General features: G+C 40.4%; 1 protein-coding gene across 1 annotated transcript in view; it reads right to left on the bottom strand.

The window, feature by feature from the left end:
• Nucleotides 1-14235: 14235 nt before the first annotated feature.
• Nucleotides 14236-25242, bottom strand: part of PPP1R14C (protein phosphatase 1 regulatory inhibitor subunit 14C) — a 49637-nt gene continuing 38630 nt past the window's right edge. Inside the window, exons 3-4 of the mRNA XM_086461096.1 lie at nt 24014-24046; nt 14236-14310 (exon numbers count right to left, since the gene is read on the bottom strand). Of these exons, the coding sequence (XP_086317222.1) occupies nt 14236-14310; nt 24014-24046 (108 nt within the window). The remainder of the gene's footprint in view (nt 14311-24013; nt 24047-25242) is intronic.

Raw genomic sequence — 25242 nt, 5'->3', positions numbered from 1 at the left:
ATTTGACCTGTCAGCTTGCCTGTACATGCTCAGCTGTGTTTGCACATACAAGCTGACTAGAAAAGCATCAAGCCATCAGTTAAAAAAAACAAACAAAAAACAAACCAAACAAAACCCACAGAAGTGATTCTGTGTACCCACAACTAAGGTCACAGAGGCAGGTGGAAGGTGCTGAGACTCTACAAATACAACTCAGTATTTGAACCACACAACAAAAGCTTTGTCAAAATCAAGTTTTTGGCTACAAGATTTCTTTTTTTAACGTATAGGAACATAAGACTATAATGTCATTAGAAGACTGGAGGGAGAGGAGCAAACAAAAAGCCAGCAAATTAATACAGATTTAAGTGGAAACACCAACTTTACCTCAAGTAACCTGGCATGAGGAGGCACTGCTGGGTAACAACGCTACAAACAACACAGACAGAACTTTAAAAATAGTAACATGGGAATTATTAGCACACCAACTTACTATTCCCCTTCAGCTCCATAACCCAAGAGCACTCTGCTTCTGTTGAGCACAATGCAAGGCACATACCTCGGGCACTAGCCTTGTAAGTACAGCACTTCTCACATTGTTAAAAATAACTTTTGTCTCTATACACTGCACTTTGGGGTTGGTTTTGTTTTCTGCTTTAAAATATCAATACAGTTTTGAGGCAAGATGAGAAAATTTACTTCACCAAAGTGAAGCTACATTGTGTGAGTTACACATCCTGTTTACTGTGTTTGACCCAAAACAGTCAAGTGGCTTGTGTCACCATGATGCTTTCCTGCCTCAGCTGCGTTTATCCTGACAATACCCCTGTGACAAAACCAGCCCTGGACCATCACTGCAAAGGGCGGCTGATGCACAGAAGCCACTTTCTCAAGGCAACACAGGAGGCTGCTAGCAGAACAGCAAGTTTAAATCCCAGTTTGCAGAGCTGAGAAGATTCCTTATCAACTGCATTTTTGTTTCATTGCAGCCAAGTTCATTGGTATTTCAACTGCCTCCATTCCAGACAGGTGAAATCCCCAGAACACCATCCAGGTACATCACAGAAGTAATAGCTTAGGAGATCCCTGTAATTGCTTAGAGGGTGATGCTGTGCAGCCTCGTGGCTGCAAGTGCCAGCCCTCAGCTCAACTTGAGACCTGCGCACCTTCCTCGCACTGTTGAGTGGCACATACATGCTACAGCTGAACAGAGCCCTGGGGAGGATGAGGAGGAGGAGGTCTGGAGGCAGGTCAAGCTGCCCTCTGTTGTGGGCCAAAGAAGGGCTTCCAAAGGAGGGGGGGGTCAGTGTGTGGGCAAGGGAGGGCAAGGACAGCCACCAGAGCCTGGGGCCACAGGGACAGGCAGAGTGTAGTGCCCCAAGGGGGCAAGCACAGCAGAAGCAACATGGGGCTTGTTCTGTTCCAGGTCAGGAATATTTTATTCAGCCTTTCTACTGAGCCAGGTCAAGCCCTGGCCCAGCATAGGCTGTCCATATCTGAAAGGAAGTGTGTCAAGGCAGCATTACATAGCCAGAGCAGCCAGTTTAAAAAGAGAGCAACACATGAAACTAAAAACAGATTAAGGACCCAAGAAACCCCACACGTTCTACTTCCCTCCCAGAGCAGCTGTAGTGTTTTAACAGTGCATTTGAATCATCCAGCTCTTTTCAGGCTGCCCACTGGGCTGGAAAACTTGCAGTCAGGCACTCAGGTTTCTTTTCTCTCCCAGCTGGGTCAGAAAGAGCCCCCCAAGGTTTTCTGCCATCTCTCAGCTAGGCAAAACCAGTGGTACTACAAAACGAAGAGTTAATACCTTCATACACAAAACCCCCTAACAACACTCAGGGTCCAAAGTTTCTTATTTCATTCAAGTCCATTAAAGCCAGCTCACACAGCAACTCACCTATTGCACTTGTCAGCAAACACAGTTTGAAGCTGACCTTCACTCAGGCCATGGCATCCTGAGATCTGGTGACAGCTCAGGCTTCCTCCAAGCCTCACCCCAAGCTCAGAAATGCACCATTTGGCTTGAGGATTTCAAGCTCTGTTTGCTGACAGTGAACATTGCATACCCAAGCCCTTCTCTTTATTCTTAGCTAGTTACCAGTGACTGCCTTTGGCTTAGTTCATTGATTTATTCCCTTCCTTAGCCTGCTGCAGATGACCTTGCTCTGTTCCACATGCTGGGAAGGCCACACTCTGCAGCAAAGAATCTCATATGCCCTGAACTGAGGCATGCAAACACACCGAAATGCCTCCCCCCGCTTCCAATAGCGGAAAGTGCTGCATACATGTTAGGGACAAAGGAGGAAGCAGTGGTCAGTGTCAAACAAACATTTTACATAATGTTGCCTGCTGCATTTTTAAAAAGAGTTGTTAGGGTAATAGAAGGTGGTTTGGGAGGGGGTTTTTTAATGTAACCCATGATTTTTATAGGACAAAAAGAACTTGCTACTAAATCAGATGTTAACATTATCCTGTCAAGAAAAGGCAGTTTACATAATCATAAAGCCTAGCTTTTTCTTACTTTTTATTTACTGCTATAGCAGCAAGCAGTCACAGGCACTGCCTAAATAGGTGTACACTAGTCATTCGTCTTGCCAATATCCAGAAGATTTTCAAGAATGGCCAGTGAGCAGGAAGCCTCAAATTCACAGTGCTCCAGATAAGAAATATTGAGAAAAGAGTCATTTTTTAAATAAAGGTCTTTTTAAAGTGCCCCATGCTGGAACACCAGTAAATCACAGCCCTTCAAATCAGTAGTTAATTATGAATGTCTCAGCCATTTGCCTTAACAAGCCTGCACCAGAATAAGCAGTGTGTGTTATAAGAGAACATCCTCAGTAGGGGTTAGCTTTAAGGTATACTATGTAGACTATAGCAAATTTAGATTTGCCTATAGAGTATTCCTCTGTGTCATTAAAAAAATTGTTGTACCTCTAATGTTTGAGAAACAAAGATTATTTTTGCATTAATAATAATAATACCTTAATCTTATTTAAACCTTTGAAATATATCCAAAGTAAAACAGTCCCTCAGCAGGATTCCCACTTGTTACATCTACCATAGCTCCCCCTCAAGTGGTCTTACACTACACAGTTCACAATTACTTTAATTTTTTTCAAAGGTATTTTAAAAATACTACATTATTTATTACTCCTGCCAGTGAGCAACTGAGAGGTGACAGAGAAGAGAAAGAGATAGAGAAACTGAAGCAAGGCTCCCCAGCATTCATTTAGGTGCTTGCCTTAAACAGTAAAACTCAATCCTCAGAAATTAAAGAGGTCAGGGTGCTGCTTCTGCTCTGATGTGTTCAGCCTAGACAGGGCCTTTGCTGCCAGGAGGCAGGTCCAGCTGGGAGGGAAAGATGTTACAAAGCTACTAAATCAGCCAAGAGATTCCCTGCAGATCTGCTTCATTTTTCCAAGTCACTGCCAGCTTCCTGTAGTCTACTCGGGGGTGCTTTTGACATGTCATCTGCTAAAAGGACCTACTCCACTCTTTTAGGAAACTAGAAGTAAGTGAACAAGGAAGGAAAAATACTCATATACCATTAGATATGAGCAGCATCTTGTTCAGGAAACTGCTGTCGCGAGACGTTCTGTTGTCAAAGCTGTGAAGGGCACTGGGTCTTGAGATGACTTTTTCTTTCTTTCTTCAGAGAGGATCACTACAATCTGCTTTGACAATGTGACTTAATATTAGATGCAGGAGTTCACATTTGTTTTCCTACAGGCAACAGACTGCCTAGTATACAAAGCTTTCGGTACATCGACTGTTAAGAGCTCCGTGAAGAGGAGAGGAAGTGCTGCTCCTTGCTTTTTGACACTTCTGTTGACTAAGCACAGGTGATGTGCCCATCTGAGACGTGTACAAGGAGGGAGCACCACCCATGCCTGGGCTTTCAGCTGTGGGACTTGCTGCCACCATTTTAAGCAGCCTCTGCATGAGCATGTGAGGATCTGTATGTTCTACCTGTCCCAACAGGAACAAGTAGACAGGTTGTGCTCCCTGGAGCCCTTCTCTTTCCCTAAGCAGCGATGGATAGCACACTGTCACAATCCAAGTAGGAATAGTGCAAGAAGTCGGCATTAACAGCCAGTTTCTGTCACGGCAGCAGGTTAATGCAAAATGCTATCTTATACCCTCTTGCGGAAAACATTTCTAAGATCTGCAAAGCAGAAGACATTTAGACAACAAAACAGCAGACAATAAGAGATACTTAAGTTGGAACAGGATGGATGGTACAGAAACCTCAGGCTGCAACAAGCTGAGTGGGCACCAGAACAACAGACGAAGCAGAGAACTCAATGCTGTTAAAAATACTTTGTGGCATTTACTTCGACTATAAGAGTTCAATATACACTTTGAATATAAGAGTGCTAGAAGTAACACTCATTTGCTATCTATAAGTAAATAACTTCAAGTCTTCTGTGCACTCCTGTGGAAGTAAATCACAAGCACTTACCTCCGCTCAGCTGCGAGTTGCCCAACACATGATGAACAGGTGGGATCACCTGCCCTTCCACACAGCCCTGTTGTTTCTCCAGGAACCCTTCTGATTCCCTGTGTTACCCTAAGGGGTGCAAGGGGGTGTGGAAGGTGTATCAAACTGCAGAATAAGATACTGTTTGTTTTCAATAACACCCAGCAGCACTCACACACTTCTATAAGATAATCCATGTCCAAAGCTCCACACAGAAAGAAACTACTGGTTATCTGCCTTTCCCCTCAGCAGCATAGCAGTGCCAGCCTGTGTGGGTAATGGAACAACACACCTGATCTGTCATTTACAGGAAAAGGACCCAATGCATTCTATGATTCTATGAAAATGTCGTTTCAGTTTGCTGCCTATAACCTACAAACACGTGGCATAGAAAGCTGTGTATCCATCTCCCAAATGCCAATACACAGCTCTGAAACCTTCTGCCAAGTTTTGATCATCAACTGCCATTCGAGTTGTTTGCTCTCAGGGAGTGACCCTTTTAACAACGAGAACAACTCCAAGACTTCCATTATTTGCAGACAGTCCAGCATTTGACAGCCTTTTCCTGTCCTGAAAGGGCAAAATTTGGAAGTATAATTGGTTGGGGTGTTAGCTTGGCTTCACTGCAACACACTTTCAATCTAAGCAATTTTAAACACCAGCTTGCTTCTCTGTCCTCAACTATTTAAAAAAAAAAAAAAGAAGCTGATTGTCTCTAGCACCCACTCAAGAACCATTTTTCCCCCATGTACTGCAGCAAAACACAGAAGCTATATATGAAAGCCCCTTATCACTAACCCAACTTAAAGGAAGGTTGCTTTCTAGTTAGTGAAATAAGCAGCCTGCATTTTACTGGATAGAGGGTAAACTACAATAGCTCTAAACTCAACTGATGCCAGCATATTTAATTTTATCTGGCTTGTCTACCTCATGGAATTCTGTGCACAAGCATACCTGGTGTCCTACCAGCACAGGGGGAGCTCCACAGGCTACATGGGATGCACCAAGAAGGGCACCATAGCAGAACAGGAGCATGGTCAGCTTCAGCATCTACAAGCACTATTTTCCTGATTGCCCCTGCCTTTAATGGGTTTTTATCACAAGCCCAGCATCCTTCCTAGGATTTCTGTTCCTGAAATTGCTGGAGATGGGAAAGGAAGTTTCAGACCTCTATCAGAGTGAAAAACTTAGAAGTGGCCCCCAAGAAAGCATTTCAAGAAACAATCAAACAACCCAATATGCATTTTAAAAGATTCATGACTCACAAGTGCTTACATTACTTACCTCATGATTTTTGAGCATTTGAGCCTAAGCAAGGTTCAGACAGCGAGGAAACTTTGAAGGAAGCAGAAGATCAGCATATTCCTGTACCATACCTGCTGTTTGATCTGGGTTCCCAGCCCTGATGTGTATTTGGCAGCTGCTCCTCAATTTCTAGTTAACAAGTCAGTGATTGGCTACAAAAGCTCTGAATGGTCCCAGTCTTAGCCTTTTTTTTTTTTTTTGAAAAAGAAGGCAACCTCATACATGAGCCTGATCTGAAATATTTGAACAAACTGAATTTTAACCACTTTCTTTCAGGTGCTTCCTGCCTAGAAAAATAAACCCACTCTCCTAGAGAAGATTCTGCTCTTACGAAAAGGAGATGATGTGAAACTCAGGACTGGGGCTGGGCATCATAGCCTAACTTTCTTCAGCAAAGAAAACACAGGAATACTGTAGGTTAATCGGATTTATTTGATGTCTCTTGAATCCCTGCCTAGTTATCTTCGCTGGTGCTGCAGAGGTGACAGTTTTGACATACTTAAATTTCTGTTGCAAAAGGGATAACAGCACTAGAGAACAATTCTGAGGGAGGGGGAACAGTTGTTAGAGCAGACACAAACTGCAACCATAAATAAAAACTGTAAGAAATACAAGTACTAAATTAATTAGGATGCAGCTAACAAGATCAGAACTGAAAAAGTCATACTAATTTCAAGAATCACTCAGATTTTCAGACTGGAAAGGTAACCAGAAAGAGAAAACTTAAACAATTATCACTTCACTCAACCCTGGCATTAAAATATCTCATTTTTTTTGAAGAGTTGACACATTTTTAAACACATTGTCCTTGCGCCAAGGACAGAAAACCCAGCCTCAGAGTGATTAAGTGCCAAGCTGAATGTACAGCTTCATAGACAAAGAAATAATCAATACAATATGTTATGTGGCAGCTCTTGACCAAGGCACATCAGAGGACAAAAGAAAGGGCAAGCACTTGAGGTAGACTATTAAAATTCCAAGCATTTACCATTATAAAACATGTACTACCATAGCACATTGTTGATATGGAAACAGAAATACCTTTGAGACAAATATAAAGAAGGGAATCTTGCAAACAAGTTATAGCTTACATAGCCTTTTTCCAATACGTGATCATTTTGTGCTTGTTCTGAGTCTAAACCAGCATCAGAAAAATTCCCCAAAGAAATATGTTAAGGCATTTCTGATGACTGTGAAAGCTATATTAAAAGGACAGCTGGAGTTTAGGAGGCATGAATTACATGGGTCCAGATAAAAGAGCATTAAACATCTTCATTTTCTCTCAAAAACAGATGTTGTCAGTTGGTAATACTATATGTACCTATTTGAAAGACTTGCTTTTTAGGCATATATACCAGAGGAACAGAGTTATTTTTATGTTTGTGTTGGCAACAAACTCCTGTCCCTCCTCAACAAACAACATGCTTTTTTCTCCAATTTCAAGGATGAAAAGCTGCAGTATTCCTTAGTAGCAGTGACAGCAGAGAATACACGCATCACAGCCACTGCAAAGTGGTAAGGGGGATGGATGACATCCTACCAATGCTCTGCCTCACACAGTGGCTTAGCAGCAGCCTAAACATTGGATTCAAGATCGAGCAAGTTATCTGGCACATGATTAAACAAATATGCTTATATCTGCATTACTCCTGAAGAACCAGTACTCACCTGTCTGCGGGGCCACTGCATGGACCCAGTACAAAGCCCAGTGGAGCCTGATGGAAGGAAGTTAACCTCTGACAAGCACTGAGCTCAGGAGACAGATGGTTTTTTTTCCCCAAAGGACACAAAGAAGGTCTCCATTTGGTGAGTTTGTGTGTCTGCCATCAGTTATTCCTTGTTTTAGTTGCACTATACCCTTAGGTTTCTAAACAAGAGCATTTCTGTGGCCCTGAAAACACTACTGGAGTGTCTTCCAGACATTTGGGAAAAACACCTAAACCCCACATTTTTCTTCTCTTTTTTTCCTCCCAGAATGTAAAAGAAATGGTTTGATTAGCTCCAGGAGCTTTTTTTTTCCTGTCCTTATAGCATGTAGCTAAGTTGCATTCACACACTGATAAAGACTTACTTGGGAAAGTGAAGTAAAGAAATAAGCCAAAAAGTAAGCTCCAGCAGTACAAAGCCCTACTCTGAAGACACTAAAGTCTGCAGCAACCTTTCTAGTCTTTTAGATTAATTTGGTATTGGCAGCAGAGCCTCTGTAACAGAAATAGCACCAGATGACACATTCCCATTTGCATTGAGTAGTAAAAGGTCCTTAAGAGAAATAATCAAGCTGTTAAACTTGAAGGAATAGGGAAAATTAATGCAGACTGTAGACGAATGCACCATGACAGTACCGGAGGCAATGGATGCTAGAACTGATTTAGTAACTACTGCTTTGGTAGGCTTGAAATTAAGACTGAAGAGACACAACTGAAAACAAAGTTAATTGAGAATTACTAGTTGCAAGAACTAGGTACAAAACTGCCCAAGGGCCCTTTTTACCACACGTTGAGTTCAACTCCATTTTTGCCATGGTGTGGTTGTCAAACAATACATGTGATCCTTTACATTTCCACAGGCATTAGGCAGTGCACTGTCCTCCTCTGCCCAGTGTTGTCCAGGTACACTGGAAGCAACACACAAGCCACATCCCAAAGTCCCCTCTGTTGTGGTAACTCTTAGGACACACCTGAAGCCTACCTATCTAGCCTACCACAGTGGTAGTTCACTAAATCAGTTCTAGTTGTCTAGTTCTAATTTGTCAAGCACCGTCATGGCTCACTGTCTGCAGTCTTGACACGGCTCTGACTCTTTACTGGTTGCTGGACAAGTCTGAGGCATATGTCGAAGCCTCAGGTCAAGCAAAATGAAGGGAAACACCGACTCAGGATAAACAACTCCTGTCATAAACCCGCATGCTCCAATTCTTTGTATATCTGATAGTACTCCCAGCTCCAAGTCCCACAAGCCCCAGTATGACTATAGGCTACTTGAGGGGACACAGACCCATCCACAAAGCCAGGGCAAGAGTCAAGGCTCTGCTGACAGTGATGTAGGATCCTTCTTTAGGAGGCAGGAAAGCTTCTTGTGCTCTTGCCCTGCTCTGCCCCCTAGAAGGGGTGGTCAGGCAAGTCTTTGTCCTTGAAGTGGATCAGCTCCTACTTTCCTTGGTAGTTAGTTATGTGCTTCAAGTCCAACCCAGTATTATACAGTTAGACTGAAACCTCTGCTAAGGGCTATTCCAGGATATCTTTGATTTCAAACTTAGAAGAAAAAAGTTCAACTAAAATACCAATGCAGTGAGAGAAGGCATTTGAGTTTACTACTAAACAAAACCTGTTACTGCACCTCCAAAGGAAGTTTCAGTCTTAGATTTTTTTTTAATGTAAGTTTTCAAATAGCTCAGTTTCTTTAAAATTAAAGAGTTAATGTAAATTTTTGTTGGAAAACAGAATTCTAAATTCTGTAAGCTAATAGCTCAGAATTTGGTCTTACCAAAAAAATCCACAGCAAATAAAATCCCGTCAGCACTAGATAAGGTTATTATAAGTAACAACTTCAAAACACTTCAGAAACACTCTGTATTTACACTGATGGCAGAATCCTACAGCAGCAGGAATAAGTTTTGCAGCACTAGGTACTCTCTAGGCACTTTTTCCTCTTCAATTTCTCTCTAGCTTTCAATAGCAACTTTATGTTCACCTGTAGTATTTGCTTACTGCCAAAAAAGTAACATATAATTAAAAAGTAGTACAGTTGTATATATTATATGTAGCTGGTACTGGTAATCTGATTTGACTGCTATATAAGCATGTAGTGACATGGCCACAATACATAAATACATTAAACAGTTTTACTCATTTCCTCTGCTTTATAAAATTGTAAAAAAAAACTGAAGCAGATGTCTAGAGTTTTAAGACTTTTGATTACCTTGGCTGAAATTAATAACTCATTAGATGAGAACCTATCTAGAAAACCACACAATTTCAATTTGGGGATGGTAACCGTGATCTCACCTATTCCCTCAGTAGTGGGCTCAAAGGGTTCCTTACTCTCATCATCAAGACGCTCTATCTTCTTCCACACTTCAAGTTTCCTTCCTTTACCTTCCAGGCACTCCTCCTCCTTATGCTTTTCTCCAATACATTAAACCTGTACATCTCCCATGAAGCAAAGCAAGACTCTTCTTAGTTTTCTTAATAACTAAACATGTAACAAGTAATTTTCAGCATTCTTTTTCCCCTAGACTTCCATGCACCTGACTTCTTTTCTGACTCCCTCCCTAAATCTCAACATCCTTTAAAAACCCATTGCATGTAGATATTCAGTACCTGTTTAACATCCATGCATGATGCTGGCAATGACAAGCCTTATGTAGCAAGAAGCAATTAATCCTTTTGTTACAGCACTTCACCAAGAGTTTTAAGTTCAACTGTTTGTTCAGGAGACCTGCATCTTTTTCTAGTTTCTAAGCACCAGGTTCTCTGTTGATGTGGCCCACACGATTTTTTTTAACCCTGGAGATACATGTTTACATTAAGGCTGTCTTAAATCAACAAAACCATCACAAATAGATTGCCAAGTGATTCTGCTTCCACATAGGCTATTATACCTACAAGAGTAAAGTGCTAAAGACTCTTAACAAGACTCAGTGTCAAGGAGTTTGAAGCGCACAAAATCAGCAGATACTTTGCTCCTGCTTTTCTTGGTCATGTTCTCAAACAGGGAAAGTTTCCCTCCCACATTTTCCCCCAGATGTTCCCTGCACAAATGGCAACTTTAGGAGTAAAACCCACCATAGGAACAACGTAGGGAAGGGGCAAAACCACAGCTGGCAGAAGAATGGCTCACCTCTTTTCTCCTGTGCCACAAGAATATACTATCCTGTCACTGCAGCCTCACCAGGCACACTAAATATGATTACAAGCACTTTCTTCCTCTTTCTAAGCCAACTGGAAGAGCAACCATGGGAGACATCACACTGTCAGCTCCTGCTGAACAACATGCAAAGGCTAATTATGCCATGAAGCAGACCCCAGAAACACACACTCTTGCAGGCAATCTTTGTACACTGGAGAGGCACTTCAATACCAAAACAAAGATCTCAACTTCACTACGTATTTATAAGAACAAACTTCAGTTCCTTTTATTAGCCACTTAAAAAGACCAGAGGAAGTTCTCTTTGCAGTCAGACTTGGCTCTTCCCATGAAAGCCATCCAGCCAAAGCAGCGAAGAGCCTGGGCAGTAAGATTTAATTTTGAGTTGTTTCAGTAACAGTGAGCTATTGATATGCCGCTTGAATACTGCCTAGAGCCAAGAACACCCACACAGTATAAAGACATAAAGCACAATGAAGTCTTAATGAATGGGTTGATTCTCCCTTCACTTACACTAAAGCCAGCAGTATTTCCATTAAGTAAAAAGTAGCAAGAATGAGACCCTGTAAGTCTCCGGTAAAATCAGGCCAGCTGCAATCTATTTAGAGTTCAGTTTTGCTCACTGACACTTGAAGATAGCAAAACATGTAGAGCTGGAGGAGAGGAAGCCCATCCCCAAAATGACTGTCCCATCCCCATAAAACAAGAAAATAGTAAGGACTGTCCCAGTCTTCATTGGTTTTAAGTGTATCACCAAACCAATTAGTTTTAGCAGCAGTAGACTGCTATTTTCCACAGCTGCTTCAGAGCAAGACGAATAGGACAAGAGACACAAGTGTGTGATGCACACAGTTGGGCAGGCATTTTTCAGCCAAGCAGCACAAGGGAAAAAATATTTGTGGAGTTGCATTTTGCTGCAGGCGGTGAGAACTGGTGCAGTTGCCATTACTTAACATTTCTGATTTTGCTCACCATTATTATAAAGGATGAAAAAGCTATCTTTGAAATCGTAAGTGAAGTCACAAAATGCATCTGTGGATGTGGAAATTAGTGTTCAGACTTGTATTTGTTCCTAATATCACCTGCAAAATGTAAGCAGCTGTAACCACCTCAGAAGTCAAAAAGGTATATTGCATGCTCTCAGTTGTTTCAGCCCATGCATTAAATGCACATGTATAAACTTGAATCAAGGAATAGTACCCCATGAGCAGACAGCATTTTGGACACCATCTCAGACCTAAATATTGCTAACAAGTCTCACATCAAAAGGTTGGGGTTTGGTGGTCTGTTTCTGCCTGCCTGCCTGCCCCCGCCCCCCCTCCCCCCACCCTTTTGGGCATAATACACTTGGTGTTCCCAAAAGACTCTCAATGGTTTACAAACCAACACGCTTTCCAGAATAAGACCTGTGAAAGCACCTGCTCAGTCAAACATCAGAAGTTTGCTAGTAACTAAGACTTCTTCATTAACACCACTAATTTCTGTCTCCAGAGTTGAATGAAAAGTTTAACAAAAGACCCCTTACCTCAGGAGTTCAGTAAGCTTTTCCTTCAACACTCTCCTTCAAAGGATGATGCGAATAAAAACTGTCATTTAGATCTAGCTACATTAGATCCTCTGCATGGAGCACAGACCAAGGAGAGACAACCTCCTTGTGGTAACACAGGTCATTCACATGGGACTCTTTCAGAACCAAAGACATTCCACTGATAATGCTGACAATGATAGTGGGAGATGCCAACACAAAACAGATTATATCACAAGCTCCACCCGATTTCCTTGAAGGACAGATTTCACTTCACAATTTTAAAACATTTCTCTGGATGACTCCTTAGGAAACCAGAGCTGAATTGCTACTTCAGGAAGGTACAAGACTTAAATTTGAGATGCTGCAGGCAAACCAACAAAGTCTTTTCTTAGGGCTGCTGGAATTTCTTGATAATTCAGAGAGGTGCAGAAGGGAAGAAAGTTAAAGAGTGTCTCCTGCTGAAAGACCTCCTTCTGCCACACCTTCAGTAGACAACTGAGAGTCCCCCAGTGAAAGCCCTCCTCTACTCACCTCTGGTAGAAGGAAAAAAAAAGGAAGCAGCAGCATTTATCTGAAAGAATTTCCAGGCTTTTTTTTTTCCTTCCTCTTTTTAAAATCCTCCAGGGCACAAGGAAGGCAGGCCTCATCTACAGAAGACTTTTAGAAGTGAAGCTGTGCACCAGGTTACAGGAGTTTGACTGATACTGGGCACATAAAAGCCAATTAGGGTGTATACAGCTGGGTTCCCATGTACTTACCACCTCACAGGCTTCTCTTTGAGCAAGTCCATTCACCCACCTACTCAGCAACAGTAGTCTTGTAAAGTGTACATGTAACAAGTCACAAGTTGTTCCATTTATTTGAGTAAATATCTGGTAAATAAAATCATTGATAAACATTACAAAATTAAATACATTAAAAAAGCTTGCCAGTATACATAAAATTCACAAACATGTACTTCTTTTGAAAAATAAAATATGTTCAGAGCACCCTTGATATAAAATGCCTGACTAGTGTCACCTACCAGCATATGGTAGCTTATTGAACATTTCAGTTAGGACATTTTCCAGGAGGGAGCAGGGATCTCTCTTCCATTCTTGCTTTTACAAGTAAGAGAGCCCAAGTTAATAAGTCCCCCCACTTCCCAGGGCAGAGCCATAAACAAAGACTACAATGTTTTTTGCCCATATTAACAGGAAGGAATCTGCATTCAGTTAAGACCACATCACTAAATGCAAGACAATGCTTGTAATTCATTTTGGTAGCACTGCCTTTCCTCCACTGTGAAGCTTGTAAATGTTGATGGACATTTTCTAGATGTCACTCCAGGCCGTTATTCAGAATAGATTAGCACAGTTCCAAGACACCATGAGGTGGAGAAGAAATGATCTGGCAAAGCAAGGTCAACCAAATAACTTTTAAGTCTACAAATTAAGCCCTTAATTTCCAATTCTTATATGCTGCAATCTAAACAAGGAGATATGATGAAATTCTTCACTGGGCTCCTTTAAAGATATTTAGAAAAACGGCAGCACTCATTTTAGTAATCTAAATTGGTACCTTCTGGTAGCAAATTTGCAATAACCACCATTTAAATAATTTACTGTAACAAACTTTTCCTTCCATCCATGTGAAACAGTATTCACAACCCACTTTATAATTTATGTACAGACAAGCACAAGAAACTTGACATCCATGAGTTAAAATGTACAACCAACTTAAAAAGCGTTATCCAACTAGTTGCAAGGAGAAGTCTCCTAGCTCTGTAAATTTACAAGATCTTCTGTTTCACCATGGAGGCTTACTGCCCCTCATCACTAACTCTTGGATTCTTCACTTGCTTCAGTAATCCTCAAGTGAAAGTTGAGCAGCATCCAAATTGTTGATATTCTTGATAAAAAAATGACACTTAAAAAAGAACCCTTAAAACACACAAAAGAAATTCCTTGAGTCAAAACTGAATGAAATCAAAAAAGTTGTGGAGAAAGACAACTATTTCAATAAAGGTCTTGTATTCAAAGTCCCATTTCCCTTGCCATGTCTTTTACAGATTGCTACTACTTCAAATTATTTATATACTCTTCTTTTGTGGGGGACTGAGTTTCCTCATTCCTCTTATCCGAGTTAGCAGCTCTTTGATAAATTCCTAGGGAAAAAAGATTAGAAAATATAAGTAATTTTTATGATCCCATAATACCACGATTTTGAGTTTTAAAAAAACCAAAGCAAATTATACATTTTTATTTAAGCTTTTACTGCTAAGCTGGAATTTCTCTGGCCTGATCTCCAGGAACCTTATATGCATACTCTTATCACACAGCAGAGGTGTGAACAACTAGCTTCTCCTCTGCATGAGTGTTCAGGCTCAGTTGCTAGCCGTCTTTCAGGCTTTTACTACACAGGGCCTTCTACCAACTGTTGAATCAAGCAAAATTTATGGCTAGATACAATGCAAATAGTCAAAGCAGACTTTCACAGTTGAAGCCTGCACAGAAATCTGCACTCCTGCCAAAAGAGGTGTTTCTCTCACCACTCTCCATGCCAGCACTAGCATTTTGGTTGGCTGAATACTCTGCTGGAACAGAAAGCTGATCTGGCTAAAAACTCAGCTGTTTTTCCTCTTGCCCTGCTACCTTCCAGGCTGGCTCAGCTCTCTGACCAGGCTCACCACTCAACCCCACACCAACACTTGTGACAGTCTGAGGCAAGGCAGGAACAAGGAGCCAGAGCTAGTACCACCAGCTTATGCTGGGTAAAACTGGTTGCGAAGCTCAGTGAATGACACTATTCTGACTAAAGTTATACATATGTAAAATATACATATTTTTACATTTTTTATATATATATGTATGTATGTATTTTTTCATGGACTAGGTCTTTATTCACAGTGGTATTTCCCCCAGTTTCAGCAGATTTCCTCTTTTTAAATTGTGGGAGAACAGGAGCTTAGAGTTGCACTATTATCTGAAATCCTTTTGATATACAGTTTATTATAGTAACTGCAGATGCATTAAAAGCTAAATCAACCCCTTACTGTCACATTGGGAGAATAATGTTTACTTACAGTACTATGCATACACCTATAAAAATATTCTTATTAAATCATTTAGCTGTAAACGTGGGATGCAATTATGGATCTAGTCAGTCAGGTTGATGTGAAAGGACAAAAAAGCATGACTTTAGCCGAATGCTTAAGGCTAAAAATTCCAGTGGACAAGGTCACCAGCTAAATGACAACACAGTACCTTTCAAAAAAAGTTACACTGAAACGCATGTTATCCAGGTGCTACACTGTGCATAAGGACAGTCTCTGTAAATGCGTATTTTAACTTGAGAAAGATGTCAGGTTTTTCTAGTGCAACCACAATCCTGGCAGGTGTCACCCCAACAGAGCGATCTCCTTTCCTGACAGTTTATGCACATCTATACTGCACTGTACATACTGCTGCACCATGGTTATTGTTGCACCGACACTAGCTGTGGCTTCAACTAACAGTAGCAAAGGCAGAGCAGAACACACATCAGCGTGGGCTACAAACGCTGACCAAGAACCTTTTATATTCTGGCCTTCACTCCTGAACAAATAGATCAAGGCCAGTACAGGAATGCATCAATGCATATCAATATTGTGCTTGCCATCTGGCTAGACAGACAGCCTAAAGAGATGATGAGAAAAAAACGGTTTGTTAAGACTCCAAATCCTTCCCCTTCATTCTTTAGAACTTGTTTTCCACACAAGCACAAGCCACTGCAACACTATCCACCCTAAGCTTGTCAGGGTACAGTACTTATCCATTCAGAGGTCAGAAAAAGGAGGAAGACATTTACTCTAAAAATTCACAGCTTTCAGTGCACTATGCATTGGTTCCAAGTTATCCTTCATCATTGTGCAGGCCTGCTAGATAATGCAAAACTAATGTGGCATGGTGCTGTCTGAAACATACGAATACACTTTAGGGTTTTTCACTATCAAACTTAAATGAAGCCCTGCAGTGAAATCATTATAGAAATAAACTCTCTAAAGTGATCTTAAAAGATTTTTACTTGAAATTAATGTAATTAGTATTGCCTTTCAACAGTTCTTCCCATAAAAAGCTATACTCCTGTTCCAAAACATCAGATTAAGACAGCTTTGGGAAGACACAGGCTGAAGTTCAGTTCTTCCCTTAGGAAGACTTCATTAGTTGTCTGTTAAAGCCACAAATACTCTACACCACCTTCACTCACCATCAAGGCAGCAACTGGAAACTGTCCAACTGCTTCACAGAAGTTGAAAGTAAGAGCATTACAGGAAGGGGCATCTGCAGAGTGGACAGGGAAATCTACGGTACACTGTAGCCATTTGGGATACCCCCACTTGAGAGGCACGTCTGCCATTTCTCTGTCCATTTTCTCCTACAACTCAGAAGTATTTGGAGCAAGTTCCCCATGGATATGGAACGCAGCCAGGGGTCAGTTGCTTTCCAATATGACATTACAACAAGTGAGGGAACTTCTTCCCCTTAAACTCTGAAGCAGTACCACAAGCACCTTCTTCTACAAGATATTTGCTTGAAGTTTTCAAGCAAGTTTCACCCCACCTAGAAACTTAGCAATGCCAAAATAAACCCAACTCTATGGGCAACCCGCTAAGCAGATCAGAGATAATCAAGGCTATCTAGGAAGAAGAAAGGGTGCTGTATTCACTTGAAGTACATATAATAATCAAAAATGCTTTACACCTCAGGAACTATTTTTCTTGAAACAAGGGTCTGCAGTACCAAACAGTAAAACTCAAAAAGAGCATTTTGTATGTGGCAGACATTTTACATAATGCAGTAGGGCTGTTGTGCACATCCCATGGGTGTGCAAACCACAGCATTGGTTCAGTCCGTTTCTGACTGAAGTATTCTGCATCTGCATGGAGCCAGCTGTCATTTAACACAGTTGTGCTCTGGTCCCTGTGCCTTTCTTGTTTTACAGCTCTCCATCAAGGAAAGGCAGCATTCTAGAAAGATGCACATTTTTCCTCTTGGAGGCAGGAAAGGAGACTTCACAGCATCTCAATAAGCCTTCAGTTTATAACTAACTCAGCTTTGCAACAGTAATACCCATTTGTTTTCTTTAAACATCACCTAAAAATTGCTGGTTTAGTCTTTGTGGACATTTGAATTGAGGCTTAATAGAAGGCTCAATATCCACATCTATCTCAACCTCATGCACAAATATCGTTTTACACAAAGCATTTTATTGAAATCCCTTCTAGGAAATAAGCTGAAGTTCAGCATCATGCATTTGAAAGCTGATCATGCACCAATCTATGTTAAAAGTAGGCCTGCAACACAGGTTGGATTATCTACTTTTATAAGTATATACAATACTTTAATTCAGAGTCAGAAAACACTTAACAACAATTAGCTAAAGATTCAAGAACTTATGAATAAATCCTTGGATAGCTACAGCCAGAAATACACAGGCCACATCTACTTTTAATAGAAGAAAAAAATCTCATACCAGCACCTTGGGCCTTGGTAAACAGGGAAAAGAAAAGAAAAGCAAGAATAAGAATGTACACAAACTCAGTTTAAAAATCTTTTTACAGATTTTATGCAAGGAGACCACCTTTAAATACAGTTTTATTACAAGCATTGAGTGTCCTGTTAATTTATAATACAAAAATCATTGTTTCTAGAAGATGTCTTTCTAATTCTAAAGGCAAATTTAAGTGAGACAGACTAAAACTATAGATCATTTGAACTCATCTATATTCAGCCTTAGGCATTTGTCTTCTCCCTTTTCTAATGCTTTCCCTTGAACCAAAGGCATTCAGTTCAGCAAAAGCATTCATCTACTGCAGAATAAAAAAAAAATAAAGACAAACAAAGGTGAAATGATAATTCAGGAAAGGGGAGGAAATCACTTCACCTATCTGCTTTGGAGGTGTGATTCATTGTTTTAATGAGGTCATTTGACAGACAATGAATTCCACACTTATTCAAGTCTTCCAATTAATTCTGGAGACTAATTAGACTCTGTCCTTCCAGATTTCTCTTCCACAAACAGTACACATGTAGTAGGACTAGTTCTTATACAAAAATTTAGGGTTTCTAGACCTCCTGCTTCAGTAGAGCATGAAACGAATCCTAAAACAGCTTTCTTCCACAGCTTTACTTCCCTGCAGGCAAGTAAAAGAAAAAAATTTTAAAAAATAATCAAGATTTCCTCGACTGTTTGCCCAAAGCTATTTCCTGGAGAGCGCCCAATTGGTTGGATGTAAAAAGTGAGTTCAGGCTAGCGAGCAATCCCTACAGCTACTTGGGGAAGAAATTAAACAAGAGCTTAAAAACACCGTCTGAAGGGGGGATGGGGAGAGAAAGAAAACGAGGGAACCTTACTGTCAAACACCTTCCTTTCCACACAGGCTCAAACCTGAAGCCAACCGTACAGGAAGAAGGGAACTGATGAGGCATATGTGTTTGGGAGAACAGGGACTGAAGATGCCTTCTATTTAAGCAAGAAGTGGTGCAGCGTCTCTGTAGCCTCACTGAGCAATCCCATCCGTACAGCCTCTCCAGTGAGGCCGTAGCACCATCAGTGCCCAGAGGAGGACAATACACAGCAATTTAAGTTCTCGGTGAGCTCTGTACAAAGCACTGACTACACACCACAGAGCTTAGCTATGGTGAAGACATGCAGTCCAGCTATTCTCCAATTCAGCAGCATGTAAACAAGCACAGCTTATTCTTGACAAATCACTGTTTGCGCCTCTATTCTTATAATATTATTATGGGTATTTATAAGTTGTATTCATGAGTACTTGCAGAAATGAAAACATGCAAGCTTAATTCCCTCCAACGCTGTAGTACAATATAGGGCAGATCTCAGCAGGCATATAAGCAGTTTTAGTTCATTGGGTTCAGAGTGGTCAAATGGATGAATAAGAAATCATGTTTTTCTAGAAATGCCTCTGTCTGCATTGCTTTTAAATATGCATGTTCCTTAACTTTTCTCTCTACAATTTGTCCTATTTTATTTCATGTAATATGGACACAATACAGTTACTGTGGTTTAATAATTTACCACCCTCAGCTGAGCTGCAACAAATGTCTATGGGCTCCTAGGCTTGCCCAGTTGTAAGTCAGTACACTGCACTGAGGCTCTAGGACACATCTTTAGCTACTATTGCTTTGAATGGGTATCCTACATATTGCTGCCTTGCGATTATATTAAAAAACCAAATAACACGAACTTGAAATAATTCATAACATAGTAGGACATTTCAGAGGGGTTGAGCTTTCTATTCATGTCTGCATACTAAATACATACATTACCTGAAGACATATCCAAAATAGTTTTTAGTTTTAAAACACACAGTGCCTGGACAACTAAAAAGCTGCATCACAAGCCTGTCACATTTACTCCAAGAAGGAATTAAACTTGAGGAAACCTAGTTAAGCAAATGCATCTCTACCTTTCTCAAAATTAAGTGTTAAAAGCTGCTGAAATAGTCCAGCCACTGAAATAACTGAGTAGTCAGCAACTTAAACCTCTGTCCAAATTCTCCAGAGAACATGTACAACAATTTAACATAGTTTGTTTGGAACCATATTGAAAATTGTTATTAAAAGTTCCCAGCAAAACAACTTTCTTTTACAATGCATCTCCTTTTCTCCCATTTTGCACTGAGTGAAGAGTTATACTGACAAGATGGTCTGCATAGATTTAATCCTGCCTGAATGTGAGAGCTCCAGCCCATTCACCTGAAGCTTTGTATATTTCTATGAGAAAAGAAGCAAAGCAGCCCCAAATCTAATTTGTTCAGTTCTCTTTCAAACATTAGTTATCTCCAAACTTTGTGTAGCAAAATCACATCTTTCAAAGTCACAGAATCACAGAATGTTAGGGGTAGGAAGTCAGTACATTAAAACTGCCCACTCATTGGATTTCTCTCCCACAGTAATTTCAGAGTCTCATTGTCATTTCTGCCCTCATCACTTTGGCAGTCCCACCAGAAGCAGCTCTAATTCACATCAGCCACAAGTATTTCTGATTTTCTCCAAAGCCCAGTCTAAAGTGGTGGTCTTGCTGCTATCAATAGCAGATACAATAACACAGATTTAAGCCAGCCTCCTTCAAAGTAGGTCTTGACAAAACCTCATTGATTTCATGCCCATAACAGACTTCCTATTCTAAATAAGAGTGTATCAAGTAGCAAAACCCTGTCATCACAATTATAGATTATATTTAAATTTCTTTGTTACATTCACTGGTAACATGAGACTCAAAATTCCCTGTGACCTACGTTAAGGTTCTCCATCACATAGACAGAACCAAGACAGCAACTTAAACGTCTGAGTGGGACATTCCACGGGCAACACATGGCACTGAGTGAAGCACTGGCTGCTTTGGCACATGAATGATGCAGGAGGAGGATGCTGCTCCCTGCTCCTTTTCAACCACAAAAGTTCAGATCCAAGATTTGGTTATGGAACAGATTTTGCCAATAACATACCCTTCAAGTTTGTGCAGTCCTAAAAATGAATTGCTGCTCTCTCACATGAAGCCTTGTCTTATGTCAAGACTACATGACATGTACTGCTTTTGAACTAGGTATGATAGTCACAGAAGAGAGAAGAGGGAGCATAGAAAGTGTAAATTGTCTGAAGAATACTTCCAGCACTGTTTAATTCTGCACAAGGGGGAAGACCATCATCATGTGTCAAAGCACTGTCCATGTTCGAGATCCCAAAGACTATGCCTCAAGTCGGGTAGCTACTCAACTTCTCTTCAAGTGTAACTGAACTACATGGAGCGAGTAGATTCTGTCTTAAGTAAAAGAATGTAAAGTACAAATGCAAGTCACATATTGCAGTGATTAACACCAATAAAAACATATATTTTATAGCTTGCTAGTTACCAAATGTATCTCTTCACCACTGGTTTTTTTTGATGTTCGTAGAAACAGCCAAGTTGGCAAATTTTGCCTAGAAATTATTCTTAGTTTCTAGCACATTTTACAAAACTAACTTTTAACAACTGAATGACACATCAGTCACATAGCATATGAATCTTGATTAGCAAATCAGCATTTTAAGGATCATTAACATAAACTTAACTAGCACTCAAAAATCATACTGACTATGACACTTTCCAAATTAACCTTCAGTTGGCTTGAGTAAACTATATGACTCTTTACAACAAGGTTCCCACATGAACCCCATATTTCCATAGAAATTCCAACTGCTGTCTTAGAAACGCTTTTAAAATTTTAGAGCACAAATCAACAGCTTAGCTGTTTCTCTTAGAAGAAAGGTTTCATAGCAGTTCCTCATAAGTTACTGTTAGCTACTATCTTTGGCCAATTTATTAAAGAGGCTGAGAATTCCTTCCATCTTTCAAGTGACCTGGCTAACTCTGCTTCTTCTCATGAAAAGGCAATCCAGATTACATGCCAAAATCCCTCAGTCCTTCCTTAACCTTTAGTCTAAGTGGAAGACATTAAGCAAAACTGACTTAAAAAATACATTTGGGTTTTTGTTTTGGTTTGGGAGTTTTTGGTTGTTGGTTTTGTTTTGTTTTTAAGAGCTTCAAGTTATTAAGCTTTCTTCCTGTACTATTTTTCCTTATGTTCTGAGTAGTGGAGACACCATACTACATAAATTTTTCCCCAGTTAAGGATTACTGTCTTTTTCAAGTGTGACTCTTGATGCTAAAATCCCTAGTGCAATTGACTGACTATATTTGATTGGTCAGGCAAAATTCCATCAGCTCACATCCATTCTCCACAAATCTTCTAGAAATCCTTTCACAAACCAGTTACCTCAATAGTTTTGAATGGTCTGCAAATATTAAAGGATTGCAGATTTTCTAGATGAGGTGTGGATCCTCATATAGCAATTTTAAACCAGCTTAAAGGCTCTTAGTCCACATATGACAGGTTAAAAAAATAACTATTTTTAATTGACCTAAGTTAGCAGTCATGCAGTGTTACTGGGCTTATGCTACAGACGAAAAGCTGCCATTGCGAAAACAGTCCTGGGAAATTACTCCCATTTTGGCAACTACCCTCACAGAAAAGCGGATTAAGTACTCCTCTCAAATTGGCTATCTCAAAAGATTTTAAGAAAGATGGATATTCTCCTAAGGAGCTGCCTCCATCCCATCAGCAGAGAACTGAAAAGACAAGTCACAAGTTCAGCATTAAAACCTCACCTTGATCCAAGTGCCTTGAAGGCAGTCAAGCACATGTGTCCAGGATGTTGTTTCCCGCAATGCCATACCAACTTAATTTACCAGCACAGCAAAAATATTTCCTGCATTTGTATGACCAAGGTTTCTGGTGGAAAAATCACTAACGTCTGTCATGTACCCTTATCAGACCTCTGAAATTTCTCCTTGCATTAAGTGTCAAGCTTCAGAGCTAAAAAAAACAACTCATATTACATGTTCAATGAAGGAGGAAGAAGTGTAATTATTTGATTTTCTGCTAACATGGTAACATGGAGATAAGAGGTGGCTGCTAAGCTCTTGGCAACCTGTTCTTCCCACCCACTCATGATCCCCACTTTCTCTTGCTAGCCTGTGACAAGAACCATGTCAGGCTCCACAGGCCATATCAGTCTTCACATCTGTCTTAAGAACTAAGGTTCAACAGCACTTGCTGACAGAAAGCTTACAGGGGTCATCTGTAGCATCACATTACTACAGTGAGACATTTGAAGACCCAATTTTCTTGCCTGACATCTCCATAATGGGAGATGTGCATTATTTGCTATAAAGAAACCAAGGTACAACACAGACCAAGTTATACAAGCGTTACCATGCAAGTCTTTCTGGGTGAATTCCCTGCACTGTCAAAAAGTCAGTACTAGCAATTCCAGAGAGTTTTCTCAATCTACCACAAGAATCAATAAAAACAGAAACACCCTGAAAAAAGCATCTGATGGACAGGGAAGTGTCTATTTAACCACACCAGTGGTTCTTCCTGACAGCCTTAGTTACCATCCCCAGTAGTTTGAGAGGCTACAGTTGCAGATGTTACAGAAAAACAAAACTATACACAGCCTTGTCTCAAAAACCCAAACACCTGGCTTATAGTCACACACAGTTGAAGGGTCCCTGACTAGGGGAATCCTACAAGCCACCCGCTTTATTAAATACTGTACAGCAGCCACTGGTGGGAAAGCACTGACTATAAATTGAACTAAGGCGACCCACAACCTAGACTTTTTTTGTAACAAGTCTACGTTTTTGTTACAATATTTATTCTTCCTAGGAAGCACACATTACTATATGAGAAGTAGGCTATACTGACACTGGAGACATTAATGGATATTCAAGTTGAAAACTGAGTACTCAACTAAATTTTGTTAGTTCAGGTTATCCCACTATTATATTCAAGTCCATCCACAGAAACAATTAGCTGAGCTGCATATCTTCCTAACTGTTCTCAGAATAAACTATTCTGCTGTCAGAGATAATCAAACGGCTTCACATTAAAGAGCACACAGTCCATCTCTCTCAAGTAGAACTTTCATGCAAATATAGTAGGGTTTTAACCATCTGATGAGATTTGTGTTTAGTTCTCTTGTAACACGACAGATTTAAGCATCAGTAAGGTAAATAAGGACATTACAGAAGACAATATTGATACTTTAGCTGGAATGATCAGCAGTTCCTCCACAAGGCCCAATCCTGTTTCTACTGTAGTCAAGTGACAGGCACAAACATCCCCAGGATATAAAGCCCCAAGCCCATAAGCTCCTCATTAATACCTCTATATCTACTTTATAAGTAGAAAAAAAATTACTTTAGCTTGAACATAGCTACACTTTCCACATGTGAATAGTATTTAAGAAAAGTCTTTTTACCTCTGTTGGTTTGTAGCAATCTACAAGAGTTTCCTAGAAGCAAAATATGAAAGTGTCAGTGCCAATACAGAATAACAGTGAACACAAATATGTCTACAGTGCGAAACCTGGCAAGGGAGTGGGGAATGAATAGGAGCAAGAATCAGGAATCACTAGATGAAGACACTACTGAAAATTAAGTGTTATAGCAAGCCACCTTTGCTCCCTAGGTGGATCAGAATGATTTGCAACAGCAGAGAAATTATGGCTTCTTCCTCCAGGCTGGAAGTTACAACATCCCTCTCTCCAAGAAAAACTGAGGAGTATCCAAGAACATTTCTCCCACCAACATACATGTGAAAGGTAGCTTTCTGTGAGGGCCACAGTCTTTGTAATGCAGAAATACAGACGTGAGCTAGGTGGGCATTCCTAGCAGGGCAGCTGCAGCAGCTAGTTCAGGCAGAAGCAGCAAAGCTATTTGTGAATGCTGAGTAAACAGCCTGGGGCCATACCCTATATCTCTGTGGCTGGGCAGTGGGCACTGAGAAAAGGGTGCCAACAGGCACTGCAAATCAGATGTGGTGCATCTAAGCACCACATTAGTCACCTCCCAGAAGTGAGCTGAGGGCAAATTATTGCTTGGGACAGGTTTCCTTCCTTTAGTGCATCTGAAAAGAGCATAAAGAGATACCCTCATATTCGTTTTATATCTTGATTTAGATATATGTGTCAAGACAGTGATGTTTCTTTTCTTCTCCCCCTCGTTCTTCCATTCATTAACTTTTACCTCAAGCAGGATTCAGAGAATTAGAGCACCGGTTTGAATTGCATTATTTCAGCTGACAGCTTCTGAATGTCCCTACTAATTCCTGTTGCTGACCAGCCTATCCTTTCCCTCAAGCTTTTAGGCAAGTTACTCCACCATACCTCCATGAGTTCCAGTTTCTACCTAGTATAGACAGAGAAACTATTTCCAGTATCCTAAGGACAAGGGAGGATTTCTGGTCTGTATATGCACACACGTATATTTCTGCTGCTTCAGTGAATCACAGAAACTGTCTGGTCATCATAACTGACTCTCAGCTACTTACTTTTTCTATGCAACTGTTCTTTATTTTTCTGTTTTCTGTTCTTTATTTTATATACTTGTAAAAATTAGGAGTCTGATCTGTCTCAGCATATCTCCCTGTACTACTGGATTCTTTGAACTTTTATTTACTCCTGTTATCACCTACCTTCCAGAAATTTTT

This window comes from Leptosomus discolor, chromosome 2, assembly GCF_034619465.1.
Source record: "Leptosomus discolor isolate bLepDis1 chromosome 2, bLepDis1.hap2, whole genome shotgun sequence".
NCBI lineage: Eukaryota > Metazoa > Chordata > Aves > Leptosomiformes > Leptosomidae > Leptosomus > Leptosomus discolor.
This window is presented reverse-complemented; position numbering and strand designations above follow the sequence as displayed.